A 17,031-nucleotide genomic window follows, 5' to 3' on the forward strand; every position below is an offset into this window, starting at 1 on the left:
GGGGGAGCAGCGCCCCAGAAAGCGCTCAGCCAATGGGAGAGCGGGGTGTATGGCGCGTCACCTGTTGCCGGGGAGAGCGTTCAGAACTTGAGCTCCCTAAGAAATTCCGGCCAATCAGAAAAAGGAGCGGAAATGACGCCTCAGGTGCTGGGTAGAGCCTCTGGAAATCGGGCTCCCAACGGAACCGGCCAATTACAGAGATCGCAAAAATCACTGCGCCCAATGAGAGCGAGCCCGAAAAAAACCACAAGCAATGAAAGCGCGGCCAAAAACCACGCCCGACCAATCAGGGAGCGCGTCCCTCATGACCCCGCGCTGCTCCGGGCTGGTTCTCGCAGTTGGGCGCGGTCGGTTTGGGGTGGAGGTCGCCGGCCATGGGGCGAGGGCCGGCAGCCGGGGCCCTACTGGTGGCACTGGTGGTGCTGGGAGCCCCCCCGGCTGCGGGCGCGGAGCTCTCGGGTGAGCGGGGGCGGGAGGCGCTGGGACAGGGCGGGAGAAGGGGGAAAAGGGGACGGGGGGACCCCAAAACTGAGCGGGAAGGGGCCGGGGATTGGGGAAATTTTTACCAGAATTGAAAATCGGCAAAATGGGGGAAATGGGACCCCAAAAATCCTATCGGGAGGGGATGGAGGTGGGAGGGGAGAGGATGCGGAAGGGGAAATGGGGGAAGGGCGGCAAAGAGGAAGCGGCAGCGCGGGCAGGAGGGTCCCGTGGCGGCCGTGGGGCACAGGGGGTGCGGGGCGGGGATCCGGGGTGGGCCCCGGAGCTCTGGGGGTGCGGCTGGGGGGGCACCACTGAGCTGTGTCCTGCACTCACAGGGGTGTTCCAGTACCTGCAAAAGGCCGAGTGTCACTTCATTAACGGCACGGAGAAGGTCAGGTTGGTGGAGAGGAAAATCTACAACCGGGTGCAGTACGCGATGTTCGACAGTGACGTGGGGCACTACGTGGGGTTCACCCCCTATGGGGAGAGGGTTGCCAAGCGCTGGAACAGCGACCCGGCCAGACTGGAGTACGCACGGACTGCGGTGGACACGTTCTGCCGGCACAACTACCCGATTGCTGCCCCGTTCAGCGTGGAGCGCCGAGGTGAGCGCGGGGCAGAGCGTGTGCCCTCGGGCCCTGCCCTGCCAGTGCCCATCCCAGTCAATCCCAGTCCCCACCAGTCCCTTCCAGTGTATTCCCAGTCTCCCTCCCACTACATTCCCAGTCCCCTTCGAGTTCATTCCCAGTCCCTCCCAGTCCATCCCAACCCCTTCCAGTCCATTCCCAGTAAATCCCAATCCCTCCCAGCCCATTCCCAGTCCATCCCAGTCCATTCCCAGTCATCCCCAGTCCATCTCAGTCCCTCCCAGTCCATTCCCAGTTCAATCCCAGTTCCCTCTCCAACTTCCACCCTCTCTCCCAGGGCCGTGTTTCCCTCCCATCTTTCTCAGTTCCCCTCCAGTCCTTCCCAGTCCGTCCCAGTCTGTCCCAATCCCACCCAGCCCCTCCAACTCAGTTCCCAGTCGATTCCCAGTTCATTCCCAGTTCACTCTCAGATCTCCACCCACTCTCCCAGTAACCCCATTCCCTCCCACATCTCTCAGTGCCACCCCGGTTCCTCCCAGTCCATCCCAGTTCATTCCCAGTCGCTCCTAGTCCTTCCCCAGTCCATTCCAGTTCATTCCCAGTCGCTCCTAGTCCTTTCCCAGTACATCCCAGTTCATTCCCAGTCCAAGCTTCTTCCTTCCCACTCATATTCAGCCCATTCCCATTCCATTCCCCATCCCTCCCAGTTCATTCCCAGCCCCTCCCAGTCCCTCCCAGTCCATTCCAGTCCATTCCCAGTCCCTCCCACTCCATTCCCAGTCCATTCCCAGTCCCTCCCAATCCATCCCAGTCCATCCCAGTCCATTCCCAGTCCATTCTCAGTCCACCCCAGTCCCTCCCAGCGGCCCCCATCGCGTCCATTTCAGCGACGCGTAACGCTGACGCTTCTCAGCCAATCAGATCGCGTCTCTCTGGTGACTCCCCTGTTGCCAGGCAGACCCGCAGCGCCGAGAGCCCCGCGCTGGACTCGGCCTCGCAGCGCCGCGCCCTCCATTCCCAGTTCCTCCCAGTCCAGCCCAGTCCCTCCAAGGCCATCTCCAATTCCTCCCCACTCCCTCCCAGTCCATTCCCAGTTTCTCCATTCCCTCCCAGTCCATTCCCAGTTCATTCCCAGTTCACTCTCAAACCTCCACCCTCTCTGTCGGTTCCCCCCATCCCCTCCCATCTCTCTCAGTGCCAACCCAAGAAATCCCAGTCCCTCCCAGTCCATCCCAGTCCATCCCAGTCCATTCCCAGTTCACTCCCAGACCTCCACCCTCTCTTCCAGTGCCCCCCATCTCCTCCTGCCTCTCTCAGTGCCACCCAACTCCCTCCCAGTCTACACCCAGTGCCTCCCAGTCTATTCCCAGTCTATCCCAGTCCATTTCTAGTCCACTCCCATTCCCTCAAAAACCTTCCCAGTGCCTTCTAGTCCCTCCCAGTCCATTCCAGTTTCTCCATTCCCTCCCAGACCATCCCCAGTCCCTCCCAATCCATCCCCAGTCCCTCCCAGTCCATTCCCAGTTCCCCACAGTCCATTCCCATTCCCTCCCAGTCCATTCCCATTCCCTCCCAGTCCATTCCCAGTCCCTCTCCAGCCCAGCCCAGCCCTCCCCTCTCTCTCCCAGTGCCCCCCAGCTGATCCCAGTGTGTCCCCGCTCTCTCTCTCTCTCTCTCTCCCAGTGCCCCCCAGCGTGTCCATCTCGCTGGTGCCCCCCTCGAGCTCCCAGCCCGGCCCCGGCCGCCTGCTCTGCTCCGTGATGGATTTCTACCCTGCTGCCATCCAGGTGAGGTGGTTCCAGGGCCAGCAGGAGCTCTCGGAGCACGTGGTGGCCACCGACGTGGTCCCCAACGGGGACTGGACCTACCAGCTGCTGGTGCTGCTGGAAACGCCGCCCCGGCGCGGGCTCACCTACAGCTGCCAGGTGGAGCACGTCAGCCTGGAGCAGCCCCTGAGCCGGCACTGGGGTACGGGGGAGCCCCTGGGGGCGCTGGCAGAGCCACTGGGCTGTGCTGGGAGCCACTGGGAGGGAGCTGGAGAGAGCCGGGCTGGGACTGGGAGAGGCTCTGGGGGCTGGGCAAGGGCTGGGAAGGGGTTTGGGGGATGCTGGGGAGGGTGGGATGGGGTTGGGGGGGCGCTGGTGGACACTGGGAGGGAGTTTGGGGGTTCTGGGTGTGACTGGGAGGGAGTTTGGGGGCGCTGGGAGTGACTGGGAGGGAGTTTGGGGGCGCTGGGTGTGACTGGGAGGGAGTTTGGGGGCGCTGGGTGTGACTGGGAGGGATTTTGAGGGCGCTGGGTGTGACTGGGAGGGAGTTTGGGGGCGCTGGGTGTGACTGGGAGGGAGTTTGGGGGCGCTGGGTGTGACTGGGAGGGAGTTTGGGGGCGCTGGGTGTGACTGGGAGGGAGTTTGGGGGCGCTGGGTGTGACTGGGAGGGAGTTTGGGGGTGCTGGGTGTGACTGGGAGGGAGTTTGGGGTTGCTGGGTGTGACTGGGAGGGATCGCAGTGAGCCCGGAGGCGCTGGAAGGAGATCGGCCATGGCCAAGCGGGGCTCGCCATGAGCTCGGTTGTGCTGGGCACAGACTGGGAGGGCTCTGGCTGAGTCCTGCTGGGGCTGCCCAGGGACTGCGAGAGGCTTTGGGGCTCCTGGGGCGCTGGGGGCAACTGGGAGGGGGCTGTGGGATCCTCAGAGGGACGGGAGGGGCTTTGGTGGCTCCTGGCCAGGACCAAAAGGGATCGGGGGGAGGTTTCAGGGGCTCCTGGCTGGGCTGGGGGCCACAGGGAGGGCGCTGGGAGGGGCTGGGGGTGTCCGTGAGAGGTTTTGGGGGTGCTGAGCCCTGCGGCCCCCCCAGAGATGCCGCCGGACGCCGCCCGCAGCAAGATGCTGACGGGCATCGGGGGCTTCGTCTTGGGCTTCGTCTTCCTGGCGCTGGGGCTCGGCTTCTACGTGCGCAAGAAGGTCAGGGCGGGTGCCGGGGGTGGCGTCCCGGCCGTGGCGGAGCGTGCGCGCTCCCGCCGGGGCCCCCAGCCCGGTGTCACCCCCTTTTCTCTGCCCACAGAGCTCCTGAGCCGGCGGCGGCCGCAGCCCCTCCCCGTGGGCTCGGGCCCGGCCGGGACCCCCCGCTCCGTCCCCGCTCCGCTGATTTTGGGGGGGGTCCCGTGTCCCCCCCAGCGCCGCTGGCGCTCTGCCCCCGCCCAGTGCCTGCTCCCAGTGCTCCCAATAAAGCTTCCCAGTTGGCCCCGGGGCCGTTTATTGGGGGCGATGGGGAGGGGGTTGGGGGGGGGGGCGATGGGGACGGATTTGGGCAAAGGGAGGGGGAGAAAGGGTGGGGGCTGGGCCTGGGGGGAGCGGGAGGAGGAGGAGGAGGAGGAAGGAGCGGGGGACGTGAGAGAGACGAGGGGAAATAGGCGGGGTGAGGAAGGGGGAGGAGCGATGGAACCTCGGGGGAGGAGGGGCAGGAGGAAGAGGAGCGAGAGATGAGGAAGAGGAGCCGGAACCAAAGAAGCAGCGCGGACCCTCCGGCCTTCATCCCGGCGACAACGGGGGCAGACAGGAAGATGCAGCGTCCCCAGCGGGGTGTGCGGCCAGCGCGGGTGACCCGGGATTGTCCAGCGTGGATCTTTCCAGGGCGGATGGAGCAGGAGCGGCGCACAGAGCTCGGCCCGCGCCGGGGCAGGGCGGGATCCGCCGGCAGCGACCCCTCCTCAACTTCATCCTCCCCCTCCTCCTCCTCCCCGTCCTCATCCTCCCCCTCCTCATCCTCATCCTCCTCATCCTCCTCCTCCTCCTCCCCCTCCTCCTCCTCCTCCTCCCGCTCCCCCCGGGCCCAGCCCCCACCCTTTCTCCCCCTCCCTTTGCCCAAATCCGTCCCCATCACCGCCCCCCCCCAGCCCCCTCCCCATCGCCCCCAATAAACGGCCCCGGGGCCAACTGGGAAGCTTTATTGGGAGCACTGGGAGCAGGCACTGGGCGGGGGCAGAGCGCCAGCGGCGCTGGGGGGGACACGGGACCCCCCCCAAAATCAGCGGAGCGGGGACGGAGCGGGGGGTCCCGGCCGGGCCCGAGCCCACGGGGAGGGGCTGCGGCCGCCGCCGGCTCAGGAGCTCTGTGGGCAGAGAAAAGGGGGTGACACCGGGCTGGGGGCCCCGGCGGGAGCGCGCACGCTCCGCCACGGCCGGGACGCCACCCCCGGCACCCGCCCTGACCTTCTTGCGCACGTAGAAGCCGAGCCCCAGCGCCAGGAAGACGAAGCCCAAGACGAAGCCCCCGATGCCCGTCAGCATCTTGCTGCGGGCGGCGTCCGGCGGCATCTCTGGGGGGTCCGCAGGGCTCAGCACCCCCAAAACCCCTCAGGGACACCCCCAGCCCCTCCCAGCGCCCTCCCTGTGGCCCCCAGCCCAGCCAGGAGCCCCTGAAACCTCCCCCCGATCCCTTTTGGTCCTGGCCAGGAGCCACCAAAGCTCCTCCCGCCCCTCTGAGGATCCCACAGCCCCCTCCCAGTGCCCACCAGGACCCCCAAACTCCCTCCCAGTCACACCCAGAGACCCCAAACTCCCTCCCAGTCACACCCAGTGCCCCCAAATTCCCTCCCAGTCACACCCAGAACCCCCAAACTCCCTCCCAGTGCCCACCAGGACCCCCCCAACCCCATCCCACCCTCCCCAGCATCCCCCAAACCCCTTCCCAGCCCTTGCCCAGTCCCCAGGGCCTCTCCCAGTCCCAGCCCGGCTCTCTCCAGCTCCCTCCCAGTGGCTCCCAGCACAGCCCAGTGGCTCTGCCAGCGCCCCCAGGGGCTCCCCCGTACCCCAGTGCCGCCTCAGGGGCTGCTCCAGGCTGACGTGCTCCACCTGGCAGCTGTAGGTGAGCCCGCGCCGGGGCGGCGTTTCCAGCAGCACCAGCAGCTGGTAGGTCCAGTCCCCGTTGGGGACCACGTCGGTGGCCACCACGTGCTCCGAGAGCTCCTGCTGGCCCTGGAACCACCTCACCTGGATGGCAGCAGGGTAGAAATCCATCACGGAGCAGAGCAGGCGGCCGGGGCCCGGCTGGGAGCTCGAGGGGGGCACCAGCGAGATGGACACGCTGGGGGGCACTGGGAGAGAGAGAGAGAGAGAGAGCGGGGACACACTGGGATCAGCTGGGGGACACTGGGAGAGAGAGGGGAGGGCTGGGCTGGGCTGGGGAGGGACTGGGAATGGACTGGGAGAGACTGGAGAAACTGAGAATGGACTGGGAGGGAATGGAGAAACAGGGAATGGACTGGGAGGGACTGGGAATGGACTGGGGAGGGATTGGGAGGGACTGGGAAGGTTTTTGAGGGAATGGGAGTGGACTGGAAATGGACTGGGATGGACTGGGAATAGACTGGGAGGGACTGGGTGTAGACTGGGAGGGAGTTGGGTGGTGCTGAGAGAGGCAGGAGGAGATGGGGGGCACTGGAAGAGAGGGTGGAGGTCTGGGAGTGAACTGGGAATGGACTGGGATGGACTGGGAATGGACTTGGTGGGAATGGGAGGGAATGGAGAAACTGGGAATGGACTGGAAATGGACTGGGAATAGACTGGGATGGACTGGGGATGGACTGGGGATGGACTGGGAGGGAATGGAGAAACTGGGAATGGACTGGGATGGACTGGGAGGGACTGGGAGGGAATGGGAATTGATTGGGAGGGAATGGGAATGGACTGGGAGGGACTGGAGAAACTGGGAATGGACTGGGAGGGACTGGGAGGGACTGGGATGGACTGGGGAGGAATTGGAGATGGCCTTGGAGGGACTGGGCTGGACTGGGAGGAACTGGGAATGGAGGGCGCGGCGCTGCGAGGCCGAGTCCAGCGCGGGGCTCTCGGCGCTGCGGGTCTGCCTGGCAACAGGGGAGTCACCAGAGAGACGCGATCTGATTGGCTGAGAAGCGTCAGCGTTACGCGTCGCTGAAATGGACGCGATGGGGGCCACTGGGAGGGACTGGGAGGGACTGGGATGGACTGGGAATGGACTGGGAGGAACTGGGACGGATAGGGAATGGAATGGGAATTTGCTGAATATGAGTGGGAAGGAAGAAGGCGGGACTGGGCATGAACTGGGATGGACTGGGGAAGGACTAGGAGCGACTGGGAATGAACTGGGATAGACTGGGAGGAACCGGGGTGGCTCTGAGAGATGTGGGAGGGGATGGGGGTACTGGGAGAGTGGGTGGAGATCTGAGAGAGAACTGGGAATGAACTGGGAATCGACTGGGAACTGAGTTGGAGGGACTGGGTGGGACTGGGAGGGACTGGGAGGGACTGGGAAGGACAGGAGGGGAACTGAGAAAGATGGGAGGGGCACTCGGCACTGGGAGAGAGGGTGGAAGTCGGAGAGGGAACTGGGATTGAACTGGGAATGGACTGGGAGGGACTGAGATGGACTGGGAATGACTGGGAATGGACTGGGATGGACTGGGAATGGGCTGGGAGGGATTGGGATGAACTGGGAATGGACTGGAAGGGGTTGGGTTGGACTGAGAGGGACTGGGATGGACTGGGAGGGATTGGGAATGGGCTGGAAGGGGACTGGGAATGGAGTGGGAGGGACTGGGAATGGATTTGAAGGAGACTGGGAATGGAGTGGGAGGGACTGGGAATACACTGGAAGGGACTGGTGGGGACTGGGATTGACTGGGATGGTCACTGGCAGGGCAGGGCCCGAGGGCACACGCTCTGCCCCGCGCTCACCTCGGCGCTCCACGCTGAACGGGGCAACAATCGGGTAGTTGTGCCGGCAGACCGTGTCCACCGAAGCCCGTCTGTCCTCCATTTTGGCCGGGTCGCTGTTCCAGCGCTTGGCATTCATCTCCCCAAAGGGGGTGAACCCCACGTAGTGCCCCACGTCACTGTCGAACATCGCGTACTGCTCCCGGTTGTAGATGTACCTCATTATGAACCTGACCTTCTCCGTGCCGTTAATGAAGGAACACTCGACCTTAGACATGTGCTGGAACACCCCTGTGAGTGCCGGACACAGCTCAGTGGTGCCCCCCCAGCACCCCCCAGCCGCACCCCCAGAGCTCCGGGGCCCACCCCGGATCCCCGCCCCGCACCCCCTGTGCCCCACGGCCGCCACGGGACCCTCCTGCCCGCGCTGCTGCTTCCTCTTTGCCGCCCTTCCCCCATTTCCCCTTTCGCATCCTCTCCCCTCCCACCTCCATCCTCTCCCGATAGGATTTTTGGGGTCCCATTTCCCCCATTTTGCCTCTTTTCCACTCTTTTTAAAAAATCCCCAATCCCCAGCCCCCTCCCGCTCGGTTTTGGGGTCCCCCCGTCCCCTTTTCCCCCTTCTCCCCCCCTGTCCCAGCGCCTCCCGCCCCCGCTCACCCGAGAGCTCCGCGCCCGCAGCCGGGGGGGCTCCCAGCACCACCAGTGCCACCAGTAGGGCCCCGGCTGCCGGCCCTCGCCCCATGGCCGGCGACCTCCACCCCAAACCGACCGCGCCCAACTGCGAGAACCAGCCCGGAGCAGCGCGGGGTCATGAGGGACGCGCTCCCTGATTGGTCGGGCGTGGTTTTTGGCCGCGCTTTCATTGGTTGTGGTTTTTTTGGGGCTCGCTCTCATTGGGCGCAGTGATTTTTGCGCTCTGTAATTGGCCGGTTCCGTTGGGAGCCCGATTTCCAGAGGCTCTACCCAGCACCTGAGGCGTCATTTCCGCTCCTTTTTCTGATTGGCCGGAATTTCTTAGGGAGCTCAATTTCTGAACGCTCACCCCGGCAACAGGTGACGCGCCATACACCCCGCTCTCCCATTGGCCGAGCGCTTTCTGGGGCGCTGCTCCCCCGTTCCCAGTGCCCCCAGTTTGGATCCGCGTTCCTGGCAGCAGCACCGACCCTTCCCGCTGTGCCCGGAGCGCCATGGACGGAGCGCGGAGCCTCCCCCGGCTGCTGCCGCTGCTGGCCCTGACCCGGACCCCGATTCTGGGGGTCCAAGGTGGGGTTTGGGTGCGGGGTCCCGGATTTGGGGTTCGCTGGGATTTTCTCTTTTGATCCCTTTGTCCCGCTCCGCTTCAGAAACAGAATTTAATTAACAACGGAGTCCAGGAAATTATTCATTACTATTTAAATGTAACAAAATTAGGTAAACGAAAATTCTATTTTAGTAACACTTAGTATAATACTAATTTCTATATTTAATACTTCTGTAAAGTTTTTCAATTATTTATTAAAATTAATCCCGTTCGGGTCGTCTTCTTCCGACTGCTCCTCTTCCTCTCTCCTTCCTCTTCTACCTGGTTGCTCCTCCTCCGCCTCCTCCGCCTCGAGGCGGGGCGGGAGAACCGCGCGGTTCTTCCTCCTCCTCCTTTCTCCCTCCTCTTCCTCTCTTCTTCCTCTTCTTCCCGGTTCCTCCTCCTCCCTCCTCCTTTCTAATCCTTCCTCCTCCTCCTCCTCCTCCTCCTCCTCCCGCTCCCCCCGGGCCCAGCCCCCACCCTTTCTCCCCCTCCCTTTGCCCAAATCCGTCCCCATCGCCCCCCCCCCAATCCCCTCCCCATCGCCCCCAATAAACGGCCCCGGGGCCAACTGGGAAGCTTTATTGGGAGCACTGGGAGCAGGCACTGGGCGGGGGCAGAGCGCCAGCGGCGCTGGGGGGGACACGGGACCCCCCCCAAAATCAGCGGAGCGGGGACGGAGCGGGGGGTCCCGGCCGGGCCCGAGCCCACGGGGAGGGGCTGCGGCCGCCGGCGGCTCAGGAGCTCTGTGGGCAGAGAAAAGGGGGTGACACCGGGCTGGGGGCCCCGGCGGGAGCGCGCACGCTCCGCCACGGCCGGGACGCCACCCCCGGCACCCGCCCTGACCTTCTTGCGCACGTAGAAGCCGAGCCCCAGCGCCAGGAAGACGAAGCCCAAGACGAAGCCCCCGATGCCCGTCAGCATCTTGCTGCGGGCGGCGTCCGGCGGCATCTCTGGGGGGTCCGCAGGGCTCAGCACCCCCAAAACCCCTCACGGACACCCCCAGCCCCTCCCAGCGCCCTCCCTGTGGCCCCCAGCCCAGCCAGGAGCCCCTGAAACCTCCCCCCGATCCCTTTTGGTCCTGGCCAGGAGCCACCAAAGCCCCTCCCGTCCCTCTGAGGATCCCACAGCCCCCTCCCAGTTGCCCCCAGCGCCCCAGGAGCCCCAAAGCCTCTCGCAGTCCCTGGGCAGCCCCAGCAGGACTCAGCCAGAGCCCTCCCAGTCTGTGCCCAGCACAACCGAGCTCATGGCGAGCCCCGCTTGGCCATGGCCGATCTCCTTCCAGCGCCTCCGGGCTCACTGCGATCCCTCCCAGTCACACCCAGCGCCCCCAAACTCCCTCCCAGTCACACCCAGCGCCCCCAAACTCCCTCCCAGTCACACCCAGCGCCCCCAAACTCCCTCCCAGTCACACCCAGCGCCCCCAAACTCCCTCCCAGTCACACCCAGCGTCCCCAAACTCCCTCCCAGTCACACCCAGCAACCCCAAACTCCCTCCCAGTCACACCCAGCACCCCCAAACTCCCTCCCAGTCACACCCAGCGCCCCCAAACTCCCTCCCAGTGCCCACCAGGACCCCCAAACTCCCTCCCAGTCACACCCAGCGCCCCCCAAACTCCCTCCCAGTCACTCCCAGCGCCCCCAAACTCCCTCCCAGTGCCCACCAGGACCCCCCCAACCCCATCCCACCCTCCCCAGCCTCCCCCAAACCCCTTCCCAGCCCTTGTCCAGCCCCCAGGGCCTCTCCCAGTCCCAGCCCGGCTCTCTCCAGCTCCCTCCCAGTGGCTCCCAGCACAGCCCAGTGGCTCTGCCAGCGCCCCCAGGGGCTCCCCCGTACCCCAGTGCCGGCTCAGGGGCTGCTCCAGGCTGACGTGCTCCACCTGGCAGCTGTAGGTGAGCCCGCGCCGGGGCGGCGTTTCCAGCAGCACCAGCAGCTGGTAGGTCCAGTCCCCGTTGGGGACCACGTCGGTGGCCACCACGTGCTCCGAGAGCTCCTGCTGGCCCTGGAACCACCTCACCTGGATGGCAGCAGGGTAGAAATCCATCACGGAGCAGAGCAGGCGGCCGGGGCCCGGCTGGGAGCTCGAGGGGGGCACCAGCGAGATGGACACGCTGGGGGGCACTGGGAGAGAGAGAGAGAGAGAGCGGGGACGCACTGGGATCAGCTGGGGGGCACTGGGAGAGAGAGGGGAGGGCTGGGCTGGGCTGGGGAGGAACTGGGAATGGACTGGGAGGGACTGGGAATGGACTGGGAGGGACTGGAGAAAGTGGGAATGGACTGGGAGGGACTGGGAATGGAGTGGGAGGGACTGGGAATGGACTGGTGAGACTGGGAATCGACTGTGGGGAACTGGGAATGGATTGGGAGGGACTGGGAATGGACTGGGAGGGACTGGAAGGCACTGGGAAGGTTTTTGAGGGAATGGGAGTGGACTGGAAATGGACTGGGATGGACTGGGAATAGACTGGGATGCACTGGGTGTAGACTGGGAGGGATTTGGGTGGCCCTGAGAGAGGCAGGAGGAGATGGGGGGCACTGGAAGAGAGGGTGGAGGTTTGAGAGTGAACTGGGAATGGACTGGGATGGACTGGGATGGAATGGGAGGGACTGGGAATAGACTGGGAATAGACTGGGAGGGACTGGGAGGGACTGGGAGGGAGTGGGGAGGAATTGGAGATGGTCTTGGAGGGACTGGGATGGACTGGGAGGAACTGGGAATGGAGGGCGCGGCGCTGCGAGGCCGAGTCCAGCGCGGGGCTCTCGGCGCTGCGGGTCTGCCTGGCAACAGGGGAGTCACCAGAGAGACGCGATCTGATTGGCTGAGAAGCGTCAGCGTTACGCGTCGCTGAAATGGACGCGATGGGGGCCACTGGGAGGGACTGGGGTGGACTGGGAATGGACTGGGAATGGACTGGGATGGACTGGGATGGACTGGGAGGGACTGGGAGGGACTGGGAATGGACTGGAATGGACTGGGAGGGACTGGGAGGGACTGGGAATGGACTGGGATGGACTGGGATGGACTGGGAGGGACTGGGAGGGACTGGGAATGGACTGGAATGGACTGGGAGGGACTGGGAGGGGCTGGGAATGAACTGGGAGGGATGGGGAATGGAATGGGAATGGGCTGAATATGAGTGGGAAGGAACAAGGCGGGACTGGGAATGAACTGGGATGGACTGGGAAAGGACTGGGAGGAACCGGGGTGGCTCTGAGAGATGTGGGAGGGGAATGGGGGTACTGGGAGAGTGGGTGGAGATCTGAGAGTGAACTGGGAATGAACTGGGAATCGACTGGGAACTGAGTTGGAGGGGCTGGGTGGGACTGGGACGGACTGGGAGGGACTGGGAAGGACAGGAGGGGAACTGAGAAAGATGGGAGGGGCACTCGGCACTGGGAGAGAGGGTGGAAGTTGGAGAGGGAACTGGGGTTGAACTGGGAATGGACTGGGAGGGACGGAGATGGACTGGGAATGGACTGGGGGGGATTGGCAATGGGCTTCAAGGGGACTGGGAATGGAGTGGGAGGGAGACTGGGAATACACTGGAAGGGACTGGTGGGGACTGGGATTGACTGGGATGGTCACGGGCAGGGCAGGGCCCGAGGGCACACGCTCTGCCCCGCGCTCACCTCGGCGCTCCACGCTGAACGGGGCAACAATCGGGTAGTTGTGCCGGCAGTACGTGTCCACCGCAGCCCGTTCGTCCTCCATTTTGGCCGGGTCGCTGTTCCAATACCTGGCCTCGGCCTCCCCAGCGGGGGTGAACCCCACGTAGTGCCCCACGTCACTGTCGAACATCAGGACCTGCTCCCGGTTGTAGATTCGCCTCTGCACGAACCTGACCTTCTCCGTGCCGTTAATGAAGGAACACTCGAACTTTACCAGGAGCTGGAACACCCCTGTGAGTGCCGGACACAGCTCAGTGGTGCCCCCCCAGCACCCCCAGAGCTCCGGGGCCCACCCCGGATCCCCGCCCCGCACCCCCTGTGCCCCACGGCCGCCACGGGACCCTCCTGCCCGCGCTGCTGCTTCCTCTTTGCCGCCCTTCGCCCATTTCCCCTTCCGCATCCTCTCCCCTCCCACCTCCATCCCCTCCCGATAGGATTTTTGGGGTCCCATTTCCCCCATTTTGCCTATTTTCTACTCTTTAAAAAAATCCCCCAATCCCCGGCCCGATCCCGCTCAGTTTTGGGGTCCCCCCGTCCCCTTTTCCCCCTTCTCCCGCCCTGTCCCAGCGCCTCCCGCCCCCCGCTCACCCGAGAGCTCCGCGCCCGCAGCCGGGGGGGCTCCCAGCACCACCAGTGCCACCAGTAGGGCCCCGGCTGCCGCCCCTCGCCCCATGGCCGGCGACCTCCACCCCAAACCGACCGCGCCCAACTGCGAGAACCAGCCCGGAGCAGCGCGGGGTCATGAGGGACGCGCTCCCTGATTGGTCGGGCGTGGTTTTTGGCCGCGCTTTCATTGGTTGTGGTTTTTTTGGGGCTCGCTCTCATTGGCCGCAGTGATTTTTGCGCTCTGTAATTGGCCGGTTCCGTTGGGAGCCCGATTTCCAGAGGCTCTACCCAGCACCTGAGGCGTCATTTCCGCTCCTTGTTCTGATTGGCCGGAATTTCTTAGGGAGCTCAATTTCTGAACGCTCTCCCCGGCAACAGGTGACGCGCCATACACCCCGCTCTCCCATTGGCCGAGCGCTTTCTGGGGTGCTGCTCCCCCGTTCCCAGTGCCCCCAGTTCGGATCCGCGTTCCTGGCAGCAGCACCGACCCTTCCCGCTGTGCCCGGAGCGCCATGGACGGAGCGCGGAGCCTCCCCCGGCTGCTGCCGCTGCTGGCCCTGACCCTGACCCCGATTCTGGGGGTCCAAGGTGGGGTTTGGGCGGCGGGGTTCCGGATTTGGGGTTCGCTGGGATTTTTATTCGGATCCCCTTTCCCGCTCAGCTTTAGAAACAGAATTTAATTAACAACGGAGTCCAGGAAATTATTTACCACTATTATTTACTACACTAAGCTGGTGTTTTCTCAGGTCCGAGTGCCACCCTTTGCTCTTCCCACATTCCAAGCAGGTGTAGGGCCGTTCCCCCGTGTGGATCACCTGCGTCCCACATTCCCCACACTTGTAGGGCTTTTCGCCAGAGTGGATCCTCTGGTGTTCCGTCAGCTGGCACTTGATGCTGAAGCTCTTCCCACACTCCCCACACTCACAGGGCTTTTCCCCAGTGTGGATCCTCTCATGTTTCCTCAGGCCAGAGCTGTATCCAAAGCTCTTCCCACATTCCCCACACTCAAAGGGCTTTTCCCCAGTGTGGATCCTCTGGTGTTGCATCAGGTCCAAGCTCTGGCTGAAGCTCTTCCCACACTCCTCACACTCATAGGGCTGCTCCCCAGTGTGGATCACCTGGTGCTGGATCAGATCTAAGCTCCGACTAAAACCCTTCCCACATTCCAAGCACTTGTGGGGCTTCTCCCTGCCATGAGGCTTCTCCACCAGCTCTGAGCTCTGGCTGGATCTCCGGCCGCCTTCCTGGCTCAGGGGGGCTCTTTCCTCCCTGCAGCTCCCTGGGCTGGGTTTGCAGCCCCTCCTCGTGCGGAATCTCCAGGGCTTTTCCTCCTCCTCCATCCAGACACGCCCTAGGAATGAAAAATCCTGGTTTGGGGAAAAAAACAAGATGAGAGTGCCTTGGACTGGGAGTTCCTCCTTGCCCAAGTTCATCTCATTAGGTCATTGGGCATCTTGTGTCTCTAAGAACCTCCAAAACACCACGATTCAGCACCAAAGTACTCCAAACATCAAGACACAGATCAAAAACTTCCCAAACATCAAGATTCAGCAAAAGCCCCCTCCAAATATAAAGATTCAGCCACTACAAAAAAAAACAAAGCACCAACAATTAGCCCAATAAAGCTCAGAAACACCAAGATTCACCCCCGGGAAAATTGTGGATCCCAATCCCCAGTCACCTGCTGCATGTGGAGGGGGGACAATGCTCCTGGGGCTGGGGTTGGAGGCTGCAGACACAGGGAGAGGTGGAACCTTGTGCTGCTTCCTCTTCCTGTTCCTCCTCCGGTGTCCCCACTCTTCCTCACACTCCTCTTCCTCCTGCTGTTCCTCCTTCGGGAGGCAGTGCCCGAGATGCCTCCCGAGGCGAGGGTTCAGCAGTTTCAGGCGATGGCGCCGCCGCCCCTGGCCAGAGCAGGCAGCGGCATCCATTTTCCTGCATGGCCAAAAACCGAGGGGAGACAGGTAACCGTCCCTAGGGACATCTCTCCCCTGGCCCGTCGGACGAGGCGGCAGACAAGGAGGGTGACCACGGGGGACAGTGGGGATGAGGAAGAGAAGCCCGGCATCTTCCCTTTACGGGAAGCGCCGAAGGCTCCGGGGCTGATTGGGTTCGTACACGCCCCGATCGACACGGGTGACGTGAGGGCGTTCAAGAAAGAGATGGGAAAATCGATGGATGATCCTTTGGGGGTGGCAGAAAGGTTGGATGAGATTTTGGAGAACCAGCATATGCACCTGTGAGGGTCTCCAAGCCATCCTAAGGTCGCTGTTTAACAACGAGGAAAGAGACGTGGTCAGGCAAGCCGCGATCAAAGATTGGGAAAAGAGGAACCCTAACAGGGGGGGAGCCGGGGAGGAGACATGGCCAAGCCAGAAACCGTCTTGGGAGGCCCAGACGGAGGAGGGGAGGCAGAAAACGATAAATCTGAGAAAAATGATAATTCAGGGTGTCCGGGAGGCGGTACCCAAGGGACAAAACATGAGCAAGGTACTCCGAGAGTGCCAAGGGAAAGATGAGACCCCCACGGAATGGATGGAGAGACTCCGCAAAGGTTTGAGAATGTATTCGGGGATGGATCCCAATTCTCCGGTGGGGATGGTTTTGCTGAAAACGCAGTTTGTGGCGAAATCTCGGGAGGACGTTTGGAAGAAGTTAGAAAAGGTAGATGGGTGGCAGGAACAGGGGTTGCAGCCCAGAAATTCTACATGAGACGGGATGAGGAGAAACAAAAGATCCAAGCCAAGGTGTTGGTGGCTGCAGTAAGGGAAGCACAAAAGCAGGAGCAAGGTAAGGATGCGGCGAAAAAGGCACCGGCAAAGAAACAGGATTATTCACAGGGAAAAGGATCGAACGATCAAAGGTGGGATTTTGAGTGCTATTACTGCAAACAGAAGGGACACATCCGAAGGAATTGCCCCAACAAAGCCAAGGACCGGGCGATGTTTCAAGAAGTTTAGGGGTGTCAGGGGCTTTTCAGTTTGGGGTCCGGAACACCGAGGGAGCCCTTGATAAAATTAAAAGTGGGACCCCACAGGGAGGAGATGTGGTTTATGGTGGACTCAGGGGCAGAACCGACTGTGACCGTGGTCACAAGGGTTTTCAGGATGAGGAAGAGACGAGAGTGTTGACTCCATGATCAGAAGGTTTCATTTATTATTTTATGATATATGTTACATTAAGACTATACTAAAAAGAAACAGAAATGAAAAGGTTTCTTCAGCAGCTAGCTAAGCTAAGAATAGACAAGAATGAATAACAAAGATCTGTGTCTCAGACAGAGAGCAAGAGCCAGCTCTGCCATGAGTGGTCAGGAAATCCAAACACCCACAGGAGACCAATCACGGCTCTGCCTGTTGCATTCCACAGCAGCAGATAACCATTGTTCACTTTTGGTTGCTGAAATTGCAGCTTCTCACAAGGAAAAATCCTAAGGAAGGATTTTTCATGGAAGACGTCTGCGACAACCGACAGCGGCGCAGCAGCTGCTGCAAGGGAGCTCTCTGAGCGACGATTCCATGATGGTAATTGGGGCAAAGGGGGAACCTTTCGAGGTTCTGTTCATAAAAGATGTGGAAATAGAAACGGAAAATAAAAAGCGTATTGTTGATAGGGGATGCTGATTTTCAGTTTGCTGGGGCGGGACATGATGGTTGCTCTAGAGATTGGGTTGGCAGTGGAAAAATCCCGGCTCAAGGTGAGGATGTACAAACT

General features: G+C 62.5%; 3 protein-coding genes across 3 annotated transcripts; 1 reads left to right on the forward strand and 2 right to left on the reverse strand.

Moving 5' to 3' along the window:
- The first annotated feature begins 236 nt into the window (after nucleotides 1-236).
- LOC143695952 (class II histocompatibility antigen, B-L beta chain-like) lies at nucleotides 237-4,308 on the forward strand. Its single transcript, XM_077191194.1, has 5 exons — nucleotides 237-459; nucleotides 819-1,088; nucleotides 2,754-3,038; nucleotides 3,922-4,028; nucleotides 4,129-4,308. The coding sequence occupies exons 1-5, from the start codon at nucleotides 375-377 to the stop codon at nucleotides 4,135-4,137; spliced, it is 756 nt and encodes a 251-aa protein (XP_077047309.1). The 5' UTR covers nucleotides 237-374; the 3' UTR covers nucleotides 4,138-4,308.
- Nucleotides 4,309-4,995: 687 nt separating this feature from the next.
- LOC129134640 (class II histocompatibility antigen, B-L beta chain-like) lies at nucleotides 4,996-8,763 on the reverse strand. Its single transcript, XM_077191195.1, has 5 exons — nucleotides 8,420-8,763; nucleotides 7,781-8,050; nucleotides 5,875-6,159; nucleotides 5,276-5,382; nucleotides 4,996-5,175 (listed from the first exon to the last, which is right to left on the reverse strand). The coding sequence occupies exons 1-5, from the start codon at nucleotides 8,502-8,504 to the stop codon at nucleotides 5,167-5,169; spliced, it is 756 nt and encodes a 251-aa protein (XP_077047310.1). The 5' UTR covers nucleotides 8,505-8,763; the 3' UTR covers nucleotides 4,996-5,166.
- An 844-nt stretch (nucleotides 8,764-9,607) lies between these two features.
- LOC129132035 (class II histocompatibility antigen, B-L beta chain-like) lies at nucleotides 9,608-13,628 on the reverse strand. The gene is made up of 5 exons (XM_077191192.1): nucleotides 13,300-13,628; nucleotides 12,673-12,942; nucleotides 10,879-11,163; nucleotides 9,888-9,994; nucleotides 9,608-9,787 (listed from the first exon to the last, which is right to left on the reverse strand). The coding sequence occupies exons 1-5, from the start codon at nucleotides 13,382-13,384 to the stop codon at nucleotides 9,779-9,781; spliced, it is 756 nt and encodes a 251-aa protein (XP_077047307.1). The 5' UTR covers nucleotides 13,385-13,628; the 3' UTR covers nucleotides 9,608-9,778.
- Nucleotides 13,629-17,031: the final 3,403 nt, after the last annotated feature.

The sequence above is a fragment of the Agelaius phoeniceus genome, chromosome 27 (assembly GCF_051311805.1).
Source record: "Agelaius phoeniceus isolate bAgePho1 chromosome 27, bAgePho1.hap1, whole genome shotgun sequence".
NCBI classification, from domain to species: domain Eukaryota; kingdom Metazoa; phylum Chordata; class Aves; order Passeriformes; family Icteridae; genus Agelaius; species Agelaius phoeniceus.